This window comes from Etheostoma spectabile, chromosome 13, assembly GCF_008692095.1.
Source record: "Etheostoma spectabile isolate EspeVRDwgs_2016 chromosome 13, UIUC_Espe_1.0, whole genome shotgun sequence".
NCBI classification, from domain to species: Eukaryota; Metazoa; Chordata; class Actinopteri; order Perciformes; family Percidae; genus Etheostoma; species Etheostoma spectabile.
In genome coordinates, this window is record NC_045745.1 from 29,280,248 (window position 1) to 29,296,010 (window position 15,763).

A 15,763-nucleotide genomic window follows, 5' to 3' on the forward strand; every position below is an offset into this window, starting at 1 on the left:
GGTAGGCCTGTTTACTAGTTATTTTGAAGATGGAGGTTTTACAAACAAAATACAATGCATTGCTTTTAAACTACCTACAGTAACCGTACATTTACTGACCAACTACAATAGTAAAATGCCACTTATAAATGCAACTGGGATATGATATATTCACATTTTTACAGTACATTTTAAAATTTCCATACTTCCATACTTGTGAATGCAGGACTTTAACTTGTAATGGAGTACTGCTACAGAGTTGTATAGGTATTCTAGAGCAGACATTTTAAATTCTCATGGTGGGGAAGCATGGCTCTAAGCCATGATAGTGTGACAGCCAGTATGCCCAATAAAAAGACCCTGAAACTGGAATTTAGCCATTATTAATGTTACATTACATTAAATCTACACCTGTGCTTTTCCTTCTGCGACATGTCTTCTGTGAAAAAGGTCTATTGCTACTTTTACTTTAAAGTGCCTGTACTATCGTCATTTTCAGATTCATAATTGTATTTTGACGTTGTACTAGAATAGGTTTACATGATTTAATTGCAAAAAACATCATATTTTTAGTGTACTGCACATTTCTGCAGCTGCTTATTTCATCCTGTGTGCTGAGCTCTCTGTTTTAGCTACAGAGTGAGGCATCTGCCTTTTGTTCCATCTTTGTTGAGAGTGGCACATGCACAGTACCTAGGTAAGGACTACTAGCCAGTCAGAAGCAGAGTATGAGGGGGCGGTCTCTAGCTCACCCAGTAAGAGCGTCCTCCCCATCTAGGCAGAGTCCTGCGGCTGCTGGGGTTCAAATCCGACATGTGGCCCTTGGCTGCGTGTCATCCCCCATCTCTCTCCTCCTTTCATGTCTATCTACTGTCACTACAATAAAGGGAAAAGCCCCAAAAAATAATAATAAAAAGAAGCATAGTAGCTAGGCGAGCATTATAACATGTTACAAAAGTGATGCACATTCACCACAGACGTAAAGGCTGGACTCCAATAGCCCTTTTTTCCATCAGTTCATGAACAGTGTTTTCTGTTGGAGAGGGTAAGTCTCTTTTGGGGTGGACTTTGGGCTTTTTCACTTTGCAAACCTATTATATGCACAAGAAAAGATATATAACACAATAAAGGAAAGGGAAAAAGACAAAAAGCATAATATGAGCACTTTAATCACCAGAACAGGTGTTTGCAATGACTCTGCTCCGGTTGAATGTGAGTGGAATTACTTGAGGTCATAGGACACTTTGTGTACTAAGGGTGATAAAGATGTCATTTGTCACACACAAAGAGGTACCACAACAGGCGAGTGAGGGGGACGTGGAGCACTGTTTGCACAGGCACAGTCCTAATAAATAGTCTAATCAGTCAAAATAATAAAATCACTTGTTTGGCTTTACCATGGGTGTACTGGGCGGAGCATTTAAGTAAAGGGTCTGAATACATCGGAAACCATTAGTGAATCTAGCGGTAAAACGGTTAGTCAACTCATTAAAAAATCAAGTATGTCTTTTTTCCAAGCAAAACGAGCAAAACTTTGTTGGTTTCCGCTTTTAAAACGTGAAGATTTGTGAAGGTTTTCCTATGCTTCATGACTGTAAGTTGAATAAATCCTTGGATTGTTGACTGCTGATTAAACAAAACAGGCATAAGTGTCACCTTGGGCTCTGAGAAAAAGGGATTTGCATTTCACTATATATTTTTTGTATAAATGAATACACTGAATGACTCATCAAGCAATCAAAACAACTGAGATACTAATTCATTATGAAAACATTTTGTAGTTGCGGCCCAAGGTGAATCCAAGTGACTTAAGTGTCCTACAGTATTTGCAAGCTGTCCAAAGATGACATTAAAGTTCTGTTCAGTGGCCTGAATGACAGTTGCACAGATTGAATTACATCACATGTCATTTAGCTGACGTTTTTATCAAAAGCGACTTGTAATTGCTATATATGTCAGAGGTTGCACGCCTCTGGAGCAACTAGGGGTTAAGAGTCTTGCTCAGGGACACATGGGTTGATGTATTGCAGTGGGATTCAAACCCAGGTCTCCCACAACAAAGGCATGCGACATGCCACCACGTGTGTCATCACGTCAGATTTAAAGGCTGAAACCGTTACATCCCTTTAGTGTGCAAATGGCCTGGTCTGTTTCAATCCGTGTAGCTGGCAGAACAATATACTAAAAAATGTAGTAAGTTATATAATAACGGAATTTAAACACAGCGCAAGTGTAGCATACACTAGGCTTTCTTTTTATCACAGACTTTGTTACAATGTAAATTTCTAAACAATTGTCTTGAAACCTACCATGTCACATTTTTTGTTACGAAAAAAGAAAATGCGGAGACTCAAATGTTAGAAATAGTATCGAAATAATTTTGAGAAAATTGTAACATGACATCTGTGATTTCTTTGATTAGAACAGCAAAATAATGATAGCTGAAAGTATTCGACTATAAAAGCCAAGCCTTTATGATAGGTCAACAAAGCAGGTCAAACTCAGACAAAAGCCGTCTCCACTGCTGCCTGCAGTCTTCCTCTCCTCCTGAAAAAGTAATGATCATAGCAACAGAGTAGAAGCTTCTCAAATTGGCTGTTTCAACACTCTCTTTTGGGAAAGAAGACCATGCTACGCAGACTGAGCAGTCTCTTTATTGATGCATGGTGTGTTGTAGTGCAGAGACATCTGCTTGTTGGTAATTGTTTAGTTTCTCCATATCCAGCAGTGACCTGAATTGCTCTGTAATCTCTGAGTGTGCGTTTGAAGCACCACTTTCTTCCTAATGTGCAAAAGTGTCCTCATTTCCTGCTGTTGTGTGCATGACATGTAGCCATTTCTTTGTTGGCTTCTTAAAAGAAACTATTTGGAACAGATAAGGTCAGAATGGATGGGTGAGAGTAAGAAGTGTGTAGCTGCAGCCATAATGACTTTTTAGAATGTGATAAACCAATGAGCACAAAGTTATAACTGTTGAAAAGTCATTAATGAAGGGTAATGGCTCTAACAGTTTGATATATCATCTATTCTGCAGTTAGAAACTTTAATACAATTTTCAATCAAGGGTGACTTTTAGTTATCTGAAAATAAAAAGTTTAACAAATAATTTTAAAAAAAAAAAGGTTTGTTGCATTTCTTGCTTTCGTCTTTCCGTTTTTCGTCATCTCTCCACTGTTGTTATCTATTAAGGACATTAAAATGCCCTTAAAGTCATTTTTAATGATAATAAAAATACTTTGATATTTGTCCAGATGTCCTGCAACTGATTTCCAGGGTGTATTACTGGTAAATAAAGAGCTAAAAGACAAAGCAAGGGTCATGTATAAAGCAAAGTTATTTACCATTACTGAAGCCATATATAACATATCATAAACCCTCTACATAGGGGCTATTATTATAAGAGGGTAAAGTAGTTTTTGAAGATGATTTGTAAGAGGACATGAACTACGCCATAAGTTTAGAAAAAGGAAATGTAAAACGCTAAGATACAGCATGAACTTCCCATTTGGTACTGTCAGCTTCCTTATGCAGCATGCGTGACATGACTGTTTACAGCTGAGGCCATGCCAACAACAAGTCATAATGGCATTGTTCGGTTTGCTGGTGGCTGCCTCATGCACACATGAATTTGTAAGTAGGGAAAAAATAAAATAGGTTATTTTTTACTGGTTCTGCCTTTCACTTTCCTGTGACTGTGGGTTGCCCAGACAAGAATTCACTGGTGATTCCAATAGCTTTCTGAGGCAACTTTCAGTGTCAGGATGTTCCCATGTGACAACTCCAATAACAACTGTGCTCTCAGCTGTCCCTCTGTCCTCTGACATCCACATCAAGTTTCAACAGACACACAAGTGTAGTTTAATAACTCAAGTGATGACCTCATGAAATCCCATGTGCTGCTACATTTATAGGGGGCATGGAGAAGGGTAGACTCAACTATAAAGCTATACTTTAACAATAGCAGACAGAATGTGAGTTTAATGTCGGTGATAATACTTGTGTGGGCACATTATGCTAAATACTGACTCCATGATAATTTCAGTACAAATCGAGGACATAGGACTTTACATTTGTCTCCTCCTCTAATTCCTTTCATTCAGCACTCGGAAGGAAATGAGAACAACATGTTTCTGGTGCATCAAAGACTAATAATAAACACAATCAGCCATGCGCACGAGGTAATATCCAAATGGATTTTTTTGCAGACTATTGAATTGTTTAATTTATAAATTACAATCTATGTTTACAGTTGGATTACCCAATTTGGAGCCGGAATCTTTTATTTCTGCTAATGTTATTTGTTCTAGTGAGTGTATATGACAAACTCAAACTATCACTTTCTTTCTTGAACAACCCACATGTGAATGTATGCACATACTCTCACACTGAGACAAAACTTTTTTACTATTCACACCCTTTTCCTGTTCTCCAGACGGTTGAAATTCACACTGCGTGTAACCATTCCCATACTATTTCTTGTCTCTGTTTAGCAACCCGTTCCCATAGCATGTCATTAGTATAACAGGAATATACAAGTTGTATTTGTATGCTCCGTGCCGAGACAAACAGGAAAAGAAATGCTACAACTTCCCTCATTACCAGCAGTCAATCATGTGAGAAGTCAACGTTGTCAGTTTGCTGTTGGCTCTTTATACCAGGTGGTGCAGAGCATCTGTAACGGTTCACAAAAGGTTAAATAAAAAATAATTAGATGCACTCAGAGCATGTTACAGGACAGACATTCTGCCATTAGAGTGGAAGGCACAACACTGTTTCCAACTAAAACCGCTTAAGTGTTAAAAGCTGCAGAATATAGGCTAACCTACTCTAATCCTGCAGTTTTAAAACTGGAAAGTAGTTAAGGACAAAGGGATTGATATTCTACTTTTGCCCTTGAGTGAGAGAAAGAGGGAGGGAGAGAGAGGCAGAGTGAGAGAGACACTATGTGTGTGCAAGAGAGAGGGGGGAGAGACAGAGAGATAATCTCTTTTGTATTTTGATCCCTAAATGTGGTGGTTGTGTCCCCTTATCCCAGCTACTTAGTTTCGGCAGTGTGTAAGTGATGCCGTGCACTCAGGCTGTGAAAAGCAGGTCAGTATGACCACTGAGAGAAAACCACATATGCATCACATGGATAGCCTTGGGATTATTCCTCACAAAATGTCTTAATTCCTCTGTTCACTAATGATCCAGGGAAAATGCCCTCTAATCTCCATTCCATTAATTAAAAAGAGCATGAGCCCATGGAAAACCTCACCATCTGCTGCAGCTTCATTTCTGCAGACAGATTGTGTTTTCAGTTTTTAACCGGGGGAACTGGGCTTTTCAGAGGGAACGGGTCGAGCATGCGTTGAGGTGGATGGTAAATAGATACAACTGCACTATCTGTGTATTAATATGGTGAAATATGCTGGGAAATATGTTTTATTAAACATGCAATCCCTGCCAGAGTACTATGACGATGTCTGGGAATTTGAATTTTCCTGAGGACAATTTACAGCTTCAAACCTATACTGTAAATAATATTCCCCTTTGGAGACTATATAGTCATTAGAATAGTTAGAAACTGTTTCTGTAATTTTGTATAATTAACTGGAATGCTGTAATGCAGTCCCTGTATTCTTCTAAAGGACTTCTATCATTCTTTTTTTTTTTCATTTGGTAAGGTCTTTAAGCTTGGTAAGACTCAACTGAAATGCTGACTTCCTCTAATATCAAAACAAAACTGAAAGGATTTTTCTCTGATTTCTTCTAACAGTCCCAGTTTGTTTTGAAAATGAGTTTGTTGAAACGTTTTTAATAGAATCATTTCATTCCGAAACTCTAGAGAGACAATTTAATTACATTTTCCCTACCCTGTGCCGTTATGATAACACTTCATTAAGTGATGCATTTTTTTAATTAAAGTAGCTTGATTGAGAATTTAAAAGTTTACAACTTTAACTTTTTAGTTAGAGTGAATATGGTGCAGGAATGTTTGTTTATATCCGATTATTCTCAACTCTATTAATATCAAAAGATGAAGCACTCTGATAAGAATTTGAATCAAGTGCGTTTGACCTGTGGTCAAAGCTTCGGGACTGCTACATGAATTTGATCGGGCTATGGGCAGGACAGATTAACCGAGCAGATGTCGTTTCCCTCCTATTTGAACAGTAGGGCCAATAATAAACACACACACGCACACTAATCTGAGCTGGGTCTAGTAGCCCTTGCACACCCCTCTCTCTCTCCTCTCTTTTCTCTCGGGCAGACAGTCGCTGTTCCGGTCCCACCAATGTCAAGTTTTTTCCAGACTGTATTTTGCACAATTCTAGCTTAATCATCTTCTATGAGTACACCAGAGACGTAGTCCTTGGTGTGAGTTTGCGGCATTGCTTTAGCCTACAGATGGACACACAAGGGGCGAAGAAAAGACTGTTTGGGAAATGGCATTTAGTTTGCCGTTTTGCGCTGTTCACTTGTTTCTTGGATGCAGTCCGGGGACAGCGTCGCTACTCAATCCCTGAGGAACTGGAACATGGAGCGTTTGTGGGCAATATTGCTGAGGACCTGGGCTTGGATTTGGACAAGCTCTCTGCGCGCAGATTCCGGATAGTTTCAGGTGCCAAGAAGCAATATGTAGAGGTAAATTTGGAAAATGGAGTTGTGTTTGTCAATGAAAGAATTGACCGTGAGGAACTATGCGAGCAGAGTTTGTCCTGTTCTTTTCACTTGCAAGTGGTCATAGAAAACCCTCTGGAGCTGTACAGGGTGGAGATGGAAATTCTGGACGTGAACGACAACTCTCCTAGTTTCCCGTGGACCGAGTTTAATCTGGACATATCGGAGTCCGCTGCGCCAGGATCCCGTTTCCCACTTGAGAGCGCACAGGATTTGGACGTCGGATCCAACTCACTCCGCACCTATTTGTTAAGTGTAAATGAGCATTTCCTTTTGGATATACAGACGCGCAGTGATGGCAGCAAATTTGCAGAACTGGTCCTACAAAACCAACTGGACCGAGAGCAGCAGAGTACGCACCAAATGGTCCTAACTGCGGTGGATGGAGGCGCGCCGGAGAGATCCGGCACTGCGCAAATTGATATCACCGTTTTGGATGCAAATGATAACGCGCCCGTGTTTGATCAGTCGTTTTACAGAGTGAGGCTTGCTGAAAACGCACCTAAAGGAACAGTTGTCATAAAACTCAATGCGTCCGATTTAGACGAGGGTCCCAATGCTGACATCACCTACTCCTTCAGTGGCCACGCTCCCATCAAAGTGCGCCAGCTCTTCAGCGTAGACTCGCGCACAGGGGAAATCAAAGTCAAAGGAGTGATAGACTATGAAAAAGCCAGGATGCATGAAATTTATGTTCAGGCTAAAGACAAAGGCCCCTCCGCTGTAGCGGTTCACTGTAAAGTGCTGGTGAACGTCTTGGACACAAACGACAACCTCCCAGAGGTGATCCTGACATCAGTGTCTACACCTGTGCAGGAGGACGCGCCCCCGGGAACGGTGATAGCCGTCATCAGCGTCATGGACAAAGACTCAGGTGAAAACGGGAATGTGGACTGTGAGATCCCCCATCACGTCCCATTCCAGCTCCACTCATCCTTTAAGAACTACTACACATTAGTGACTTGTGATTTTCTGGACAGAGAGGCAGTCGCCGAGTACAACATCACCCTAACCGCCCGAGACATGGGCTCCCCACCTTTATTCACTAGGAAAACTATTTTGGTCCAAGTGTCCGATGTGAATGATAACGCGCCTCACTTCAAACAGCCTTCCTATACTGTGTATTTGACTGAGAATAATGCGCCGGGAGCATCTATTTGCTCGGTGACCGCACTGGATCCAGATTCTGGTCAAAATGCATATCTCTCCTACTCCTTACTGGACGGGGACGTACTGGGAATGCCCGTGTCCACATACGTGTCTATAAACTCGGACAACGGGAACATTTACGCGCTGCGATCCTTTGACCACGAACAACTTAAAAACTTTCAGATCACAGTGCAAGCTCAAGACGCAGGTTTCCCGCCTCTGAACAACAACGTTTCAGTGAACATATTCATTTTGGACCAAAACGACAACGCGCCTGTGATTGTGTCACCGGTACCACAAAACGGCACAGCCCCCAGCGAACCGGTGCCCAGATCCGTGGACGCCGGCTACCTTGTCGCCAGAGTCAGCGCGGTTGACGCAGACGCAGGTCAAAACTCGCGTCTTTTTTACCAGATGCTCCAAGCAACAGACCCGAGCTTGTTCAGCATTGCTCTGTACACGGGCGAAATCAGGACAATACGCCACTTGGTGGAGAAAGACCCCACGAGGCACCGATTGGTCATTCTCGTGAAGGACAATGGTCAGCCACCCCTCTCGGCCACTGTTTCCATCATTCTGTCAGTGGTTGACAGCCTGCCAGATTCGCCGCCCGATTTGGGTGACCTGTCACTAAGCCCGCATCACAGCTCCAACTTCACCCTGTACTTAATCGTGTCTCTGGGCGCAGTCTCCTTCACATTTCTTGTGGCTATTGTTGTCATGGTTGCAGTGCGGAGACTGAAGGGCAGAGCGTCCAGCGGAGAGTCCGACCTCCCCACCACTATCGGCTGTTGTTGCTGCTGCTGCTCCCGCTCAGAGACCAAAGACAGCACCGAGGTGTTCAAAAAGTCCAACTTAAATGTGTGCGTGTCCACAGGCGCGTCAGGCTGCGCAGAGGCAGCAAACAGCAACGGCGCACTTCCTCCGGTCTATTGCTACAAAATGTGTCTGACACCGGAATCGTCCAAAAGTGACTTTATGTTCCTCAAGCCGTGCAGTCCTGTAATGTCAGTTCAGCAGAATAACGCCAAGAGCACAGACTACCTCACTTCAGGCTGGAGCGCACTGGACCGCAACGACCTGGCCAACAACAGAGCAGCAACCCCAAACGAGGTAATATACTGAAATACATTAAAACAAATCAGCATAACACATTTCTCTTATCATCCACTTTTAGAATTACACTTATCCCAAAACTATATCCACCACTCAGGCCACTAACTAGTCGAACGGCTGTCTCACTTTAATTAGAAATGACAGAAAGGTTGACTCACGGGCAAATGTGAAAATGGATTTTACACACTAGGGGGCGCTCTCTCAAAATCTATCTACTGTTTTATTAATTCATGTTGGAAAAATGATTTGTTTGAAGGGTTGTAAAATGTGTATATATAAATATACTATGCAAAAAGCAAACATCCTCTCACTTTCAATTCCTTCTATTTTTTAAATTTTCAGAAAACCTAACTAAATATTTGTATGAACACTGAAAATATTCAACAACTAAGACATAAACTCAACACGTTTCACATACATGTGACTGAAATAAATGGAACGTGTCCCTGAACAAAGGGGGGTGGGGAAGAAAAATCTAAAGTTGGACTTGGACACCACATTTGCCAGTGCTTGCAGTTGTTGCCATCCGGTACCTGTCCCGCAGGTGTGATCTACCGATCCTGTGCAGGTGTTGTTACACGTGGTCCTCCACTGCGAGGACAATCAGCTTCCTTCCTGTCTCCCTGCAGAGCTGTCTTAGGCGTCTCACAGTAACAACATTTCAGCATGCCTAAAGCATTTTCCTGCATAAGCAGGGACCCTGTGTTTTTCAAAGTTAGTAGAAATGTCTCTTTACTTTCCTACTTTTTTTTATAACTATGACCTGAATTTCCTACAGCCTAAGCTGTTAGTGTCTTAACGAGTTTCCCACAGGTGCATCTATTACTTGTTTAGAGTTCATTGAACAAGCATGGAAACATTGGTTTATCCCTTCACAATGTGAAGTTATTTGGATATTTACAAAATTACCTTTTAAATACAGTGTCCTCAATAATGGACGTTGCTTTTTTTGTTGAGTTTATACATGATATCACAGCTAATTTAACCCTGGTTTGTTATATATAGAGAATAAAAAACACCAAAAAGGTATGCCTATTTCTTACGCCTTATTTCTTATTCAAGTAATCCATTGGAAAACATAACCTCAACCAACCTACATGTTTTGACAACATACGCTGAAGTTTTGGTAAATTGCCACCGTGTGTGAAGGAGTGTGACACACACATAAAAGGTGTCGCAGGGATAAAAGAGAACCACATTTGTTGACGCAGATTTGAAGCGGTCTCTTGATCTTAACACTGCCGCTGTATTTGTGCTCTTGCCACCAGCATCGGTATAAATCCACCAATAGTACGCCACACATCAGTCACATTAGCAGATCAGCTACAAACTGATTTTGCAAATTTTAAAAGATGTGACATCTCCTCTGTCATTGTAATGTTGCATTGGAGAACCTAGTATGTTATTTGTCAATATAAGACATATATAAGACACTGTAATATATTTTGTTTTAATAATCTGGTAAAAAGATCAATAATAAGCCACTGTACCCTCTTCTCACCTTGTCCAGCTGTTTCACTAGAACTTGACTTTGTTGGCCTTTTTTTATGGAACATATGAACGGTTGTTGGCTTTTAACATGAAAACTGATAAAGAGATATATCAATCACAATGACTTACAGTATCTCCCATATCTGATGTCTTTAGCCTTGCCATTTTATATACATGACTACATCTGGACATACATGCATTGCAATTGTTCTACCTGCCCTGGTAACTATGTTTTTTTCTTTTGTTTCAAATGTGCAGCTTAAGTATTCAAACAAGGACTGGACCTGGACCAAGAACCAACGCAACTTAGCATACAAGAGGTGAATACATAGTTGAGCCATTTACAGTAAACACACACACACACATAAAAGTGCACACACTTATAGACTTATATGTGTGCTGTCTCCTTATCTCCTCAGGTATAGCTCAGCAAATATGGAGGGCACTCTTACTCGTGAAGAAAAATATGAAGCCTATGGGTTTTCCTGCTCTGTGGCACCACAGTACTGGACCTGGGGAAACCATATGAATGGTAGGTGGCAACTATGCAATTGGGGCTCATTATTGGTCACATGAAAGAAGGGGGTGGATTGGGAGTTCTCCCAGTGTCTCTGTGCCTAAGGATTTCTTCTGGAATATAAAATGGTAAACTGAATAACCGATAACACCAACACCCAAAACTAGGGTGGGGGTGGGGATGGGGGTGTTTAATGCATCAATACGAGGATTACTTGAGTGCCTGCGAGAAGGGTTTTGCTTTTTTTGCGAAAAGCTGAAATTAAGAAGATGCCTTTTAAAAACACCGTATACTGTATGTAAATAGGAGCTCTTAGCAGGAATAATCTTCCGGTACAAACTGTAATTTATGCACATTTTTACAGACTGCAAGATTTCTTTTCAAGAGGGAGCAGTTCCGCACTACTCATGGACTCCCAAGTACACTCAGCCTCATTCTAAAGCACCAGACTACCAGCATAATGTGTACATACCTGGCACCACGTCTGACTACAGCACTCTGAAGCTGGCACCCAGAGGAGAACTGGATGTGTACAACACTTTCTCTACGTTTGGGAAAAAAAAGAGATTCACGTCAAACTATGAACAATCTTTTGACAACAATGATGGTCTCATTGTAAGTAATGACATGTTCAAATGATACATAAACTACACTGTATATTCTGTTTATAATAGATGCCATTGACTAGTTCCATTCAAATACTAATTTGCTTCTTGGAGGCTGACAGATTATGTTTCCCTTTGTTTCCGGTGGGATTAAATAACACTCCGTTCCCCAAGTATATATATATATTTTTTTTTTGTAAATACTAAAATAAAGTATATTTTTGAGTCATAGTAGAATCAAGTTATGACTTTCTCTATCATGAAGTTGTATTGTATAAAGGCAGTAAACTGGAGCATTACAGAGAAGGCTTTTCATTTGCAGCAGCAGTGAGCTCAGGTAAATGTTGTGTTCAATGTCAGCCGCTTACAGTCTATTACACCAGGGGAGTTCATGTACCTTGTACTTACTTTTATGTAGACACACATTTTTTGTCTTATAGGGACACATGTTGAGTGTCAAAGTTGAGAACCAACTAACTGTACTAGCCAGAGAGTGTATGCTTGTTTTACTGCTACAACAATCTTACTGGGTAGTAGTAGTTTTACAAATGCTGTAAATCTTGGTTGGATAATGAAGCAGTGCCGCAGTTACAGTTGCATCTTAAGCTCAAAGTCTTTCACCCAATGCTGCCTGGTGCATTTAGTTACAGGACATTTGTCCAAAAGTCCAATGTATTCCTTTTTGCTGTGACGCAGTAATAAACTGCATTACTAATTACAATTCGATAATATTATACTCGTTACAAATTAGTAACGCGAGTTACAACGTATTTTAACACTTTTTTTTAAAGAAACAACATTGCAAAACATTTCTTCACAGGAAAAAAGGCATGTTATTTCCTGCTGCTGTATTTGCGAGATGGACATTATTTTCAGGAGTTATTACGCTGCATTGAAGCGAACTGTCCCGACAGAACGTTTAAGAAACGTTAGTTTATGGTTCTCTAAAGGTTAATTCCAACCAAACCAAAAAAAACTAACATTCAGGAAAGTTAGTTTATGGTTCTAAAGGTTAGTTCCAACCAAACTAAAATCTAACGTTTAGGGGACGTTGGTTTAAGGTTCTAAAGGTTAGTTCAAACCAAACTAAAATCTAACGTTTAGGGGACGTTAGTTTATGGTTCTAAAGGTTAGTTCAAACCAAACTAAAATATAACATTTAGGGAACGTTAGTTTATGGTTCTACAGGTTAGTTCAAACCAAACTTAAAATCTAACGTTTAGGGAACGTTAGTTTAAGGTTCTAAAGGTTAGTTCGAACCAAACTAAAATCTAACGTTTAGGGGACGTTAGTTTAAGGTTCTAAAGGTTAGTTCAAACCAAACTAAAATCTAACGTTTAGGGAACGTTAGTTTATGGTTCTACAGGTTAGTTCGAACCAAACTAAAAACTAACGTTTAGGGAACGTTAGTTTATGGTTTTTTAAAGGTTAGTTTGAACCAAACCATAAACTAGCGTTTAGGGAACGTTATAACCCGGAGGGAACGGTTAAGAGAACCAACCAACTGTAACGTTCTCCTGCGTTTGCACTGTAGCCTACCTCCACACAACGTTCCCGTTTGGTTGTTTTTGGTTGTTCGGAGTTTTTGGACTGTTTGAGCTGTTCCCGTTGTCAGAGCCAGAACCAGAGACGGTACGGACAACATCTGTGTTCCAACAGGTGACGGTCAGCGCGGACGGCAGTGTGTCCGACCTGCTGACAGATGGAAACATGTCGGGAATTCATATTTAGGCTCGCTACACGTAAATAGCATTGCATTTTACCAGCCGTGGAGAGTAACTATGCCTGTAGTGGAATGGCTTCGGATGTTTGTATGTAACTGTTACCATTTACTGTTTAAAATGTTGCAGTTTGAGTTTTACAAACTAGAAAGTGAGCAGACGGACTCGTCTCACGTTCATCTCAGTGAGCTAGCAAGAGTACACAACGGACAACTTCCGCGTAGGCTACTTCAAAATAAAGGCACTTCCTGTGAATTATTGTAGTTGTATACCTTTTCACATATCAGCTGTAAATAATGTAAATAGTGAGTTTTAATCAGACTATCATTGACCATTTCCTGTTGACTGTTTCAAACTAAACAACATGAGTTTCTTATGCAAGTGCTTTAAGCAAATATTTTACAACAATGCTGTACTTCAATACAACTGTGAGGTAGGCCTACTTTTAATTGAGTATTTTCATTCTCCTACTTGCCTATTGTACGTTTTACTTATCTTTTTTTATAGCTGTATTTACTTTGCATATTCATATTAATTATAAAAAAATAATAAATAATAAATAATGATGTATTAAAGTGTATAAAGAGGAGACTTTATTGATCCAGTGGTGAAATTCACTAGCTAGCTGCCAAGTCAAACTTCCGCTGTTATTTTGGTGAAAGTAACTCAAAAGTAATGCAAAAGTAGTACAACGCATTACAATTCAGAGACAGCAATATTGTAATATAACTAATTACTCTCAAATGACAGTAACTAGTAATCTATAATGTATTACATTTTGGGAGTAACTTGCCCAACACTGAAGGTAATACAATAGAAAAGAGACCCGATGCCAAAAGCATCAGACATTGAAATGAGTGTAACCATGCAACATGTCCTTCAACCAGGGTTCATTGAGGAATTGTGTTACAAGGAATAGCATCACAGCCGGGATTTTACTCAGTGGGCCTGTGCAGTAGACCGCTACACTGACACACCACATCCAATCGCCTGTTAGACCACTCAGGTTGTTTGATCACAAGCAACTGTGGACATGATGCAGTCACTGGTTTTATGCATTTCAAATTTGTATTTATCATTGAGTGTGATTACACAGGTAGTTAGACCAATTTCTCTGCATATAGTCTATGTACAGTGTATATTAATATCAATAAATCTGTCCTCAACTCTGTTTTTGTTGTTTTTGGACTGCCATACTTATATTCCTTTCATTGGTGGATGATGTGCTGAGCTATTGCGTTTATGTGGATCTGAAATAATTGTACTATAACTGAAAATAACGTATTTATATATTGTAAGTATAAATCCATAATGTTATAATTTATTGTTAATAAATGAATGCATTCAAAACAGAAAAGCAGTAAAGGTAAATTTGTGAGTGTGAAGTTTTTTGGACACAATCCAAAAGACGACATTGAGGATGTGCCAGTGTAAACGGTGTTAATTACAATACAGTTGTGTGCAGATTGATACAATTTCACGGCATTTAAAGCGTGGAATAAAATGTGGCAGGAGCCTGATCAACTAACTGGCTTCAAAAATGCCTCTCAGTATGGTGCTCTTAAATAGAGTTCCTCACAAATGCAGTCATTTTACTGTATGTCGAGATGCTGACACTTAAGTTTAGTCTCCAGAGATGTGTGAACCATGTTTTTGGGACACCCAATATCAACCGCACTGCACAATTTGAACCATTTTCAGCCAGCCAACCTTGCTGAATCTAAAAATTGAAGTTGAAGAGCCCAGACTTAGTCAGGAGGATCCTCACTCATCCTCCTGACATGGACACCTGTATATGTAGCTTATGGAAGAATAAGCTGTTGTTGGGATTTATGGCTCTGAGTGTCATTTAACCCATTCTCTTGATGTGGTCAGTAAACCCAGGGTTTAACCTACTACTCTGGAGATAATCTTCAAGATCCATCAGCTGAAACTGAGCTATTGAAGACCAATGGGTTAATCTTGGGCATGGGCCTGGCTGCCTCAGTGGACTGTTTCATGTTCAAAAAGCTCCAAGGGCCAGTTTCTGATTCATTTTTCAATTTTGAAGATTGAGTCAGAAGGATAAAACCCTGAGAGAAAAGGCATAAATGTTCCCATCACTAAGAGACTGTCAGGAATTAAAAACACAAATCCAGATACAGTAGGCCCACAAATACATCCTGCCAAAAATTACAGATCATCAAGCCAAGATTTATCTTTGACTGTATCACAACCAGAACCACAAATCAGCCAAGCTTAGCAGTTATAATATGTCGCATGTGCAATAAGCAGAGACACATATGTCTTGGTGCCATGTAAAATCTATTCCGAGCCCAATCTGTGTTGCCTCATTTCTTTTTATCTCCCTTTTATCTCTCCCAACAATTCCACTGCTTGAGTTGAGAAGAGGAGTCGCCCCTTTTCTCCACTAGAGGGTGCCTTTTGCTCACAGATACTTCTTTTGAAACTATTTACCATATACAGTATGTCTGTTCATGGTATGCATGTTGGAATTCCCCATTTTATTTCCATGTTGTCTC

The 15,763-nt window shown here is 40.3% G+C and overlaps 2 protein-coding genes across 2 annotated transcripts in view; one reads left to right on the top strand and one right to left on the bottom strand.

The window, feature by feature from the left end:
• LOC116700988 (protocadherin-1) overlaps positions 1 to 13,428 on the bottom strand; it is a gene marked incomplete in the record, with an annotated part of 213,327 nt that extends 199,899 nt beyond the window's left edge. Inside the window, 3 exon segments of the mRNA XM_032534505.1 lie at positions 11,388 to 11,459; positions 13,060 to 13,215; positions 13,347 to 13,428.
• On the top strand, positions 6,370 to 11,643 carry LOC116700990 (protocadherin beta-15). The gene is made up of 4 exons (XM_032534508.1): positions 6,370 to 8,904; positions 10,657 to 10,718; positions 10,818 to 10,930; positions 11,280 to 11,643. The coding sequence occupies exons 1-4, from the start codon at positions 6,370 to 6,372 to the stop codon at positions 11,552 to 11,554; spliced, it is 2,985 nt and encodes a 994-aa protein (XP_032390399.1). The 3' UTR covers positions 11,555 to 11,643.
• Positions 13,429 to 15,763: the final 2,335 nt, after the last annotated feature.

Coding starts and splice junctions, on each gene's coding strand:
- LOC116700990 (XM_032534508.1), top strand. CDS start 6,370: ATGGACACACAAGGGGCGAAGAAAAGACTGTTTGGGAAATGGCATTTA. Junction 8,905..10,656: donor GAGCAGCAACCCCAAACGAG/GTAATATACTGA, acceptor TCAAATGTGCAG/CTTAAGTATTCAAACAAGGA. Junction 10,719..10,817: donor CGCAACTTAGCATACAAGAG/GTGAATACATAG, acceptor TTATCTCCTCAG/GTATAGCTCAGCAAATATGG.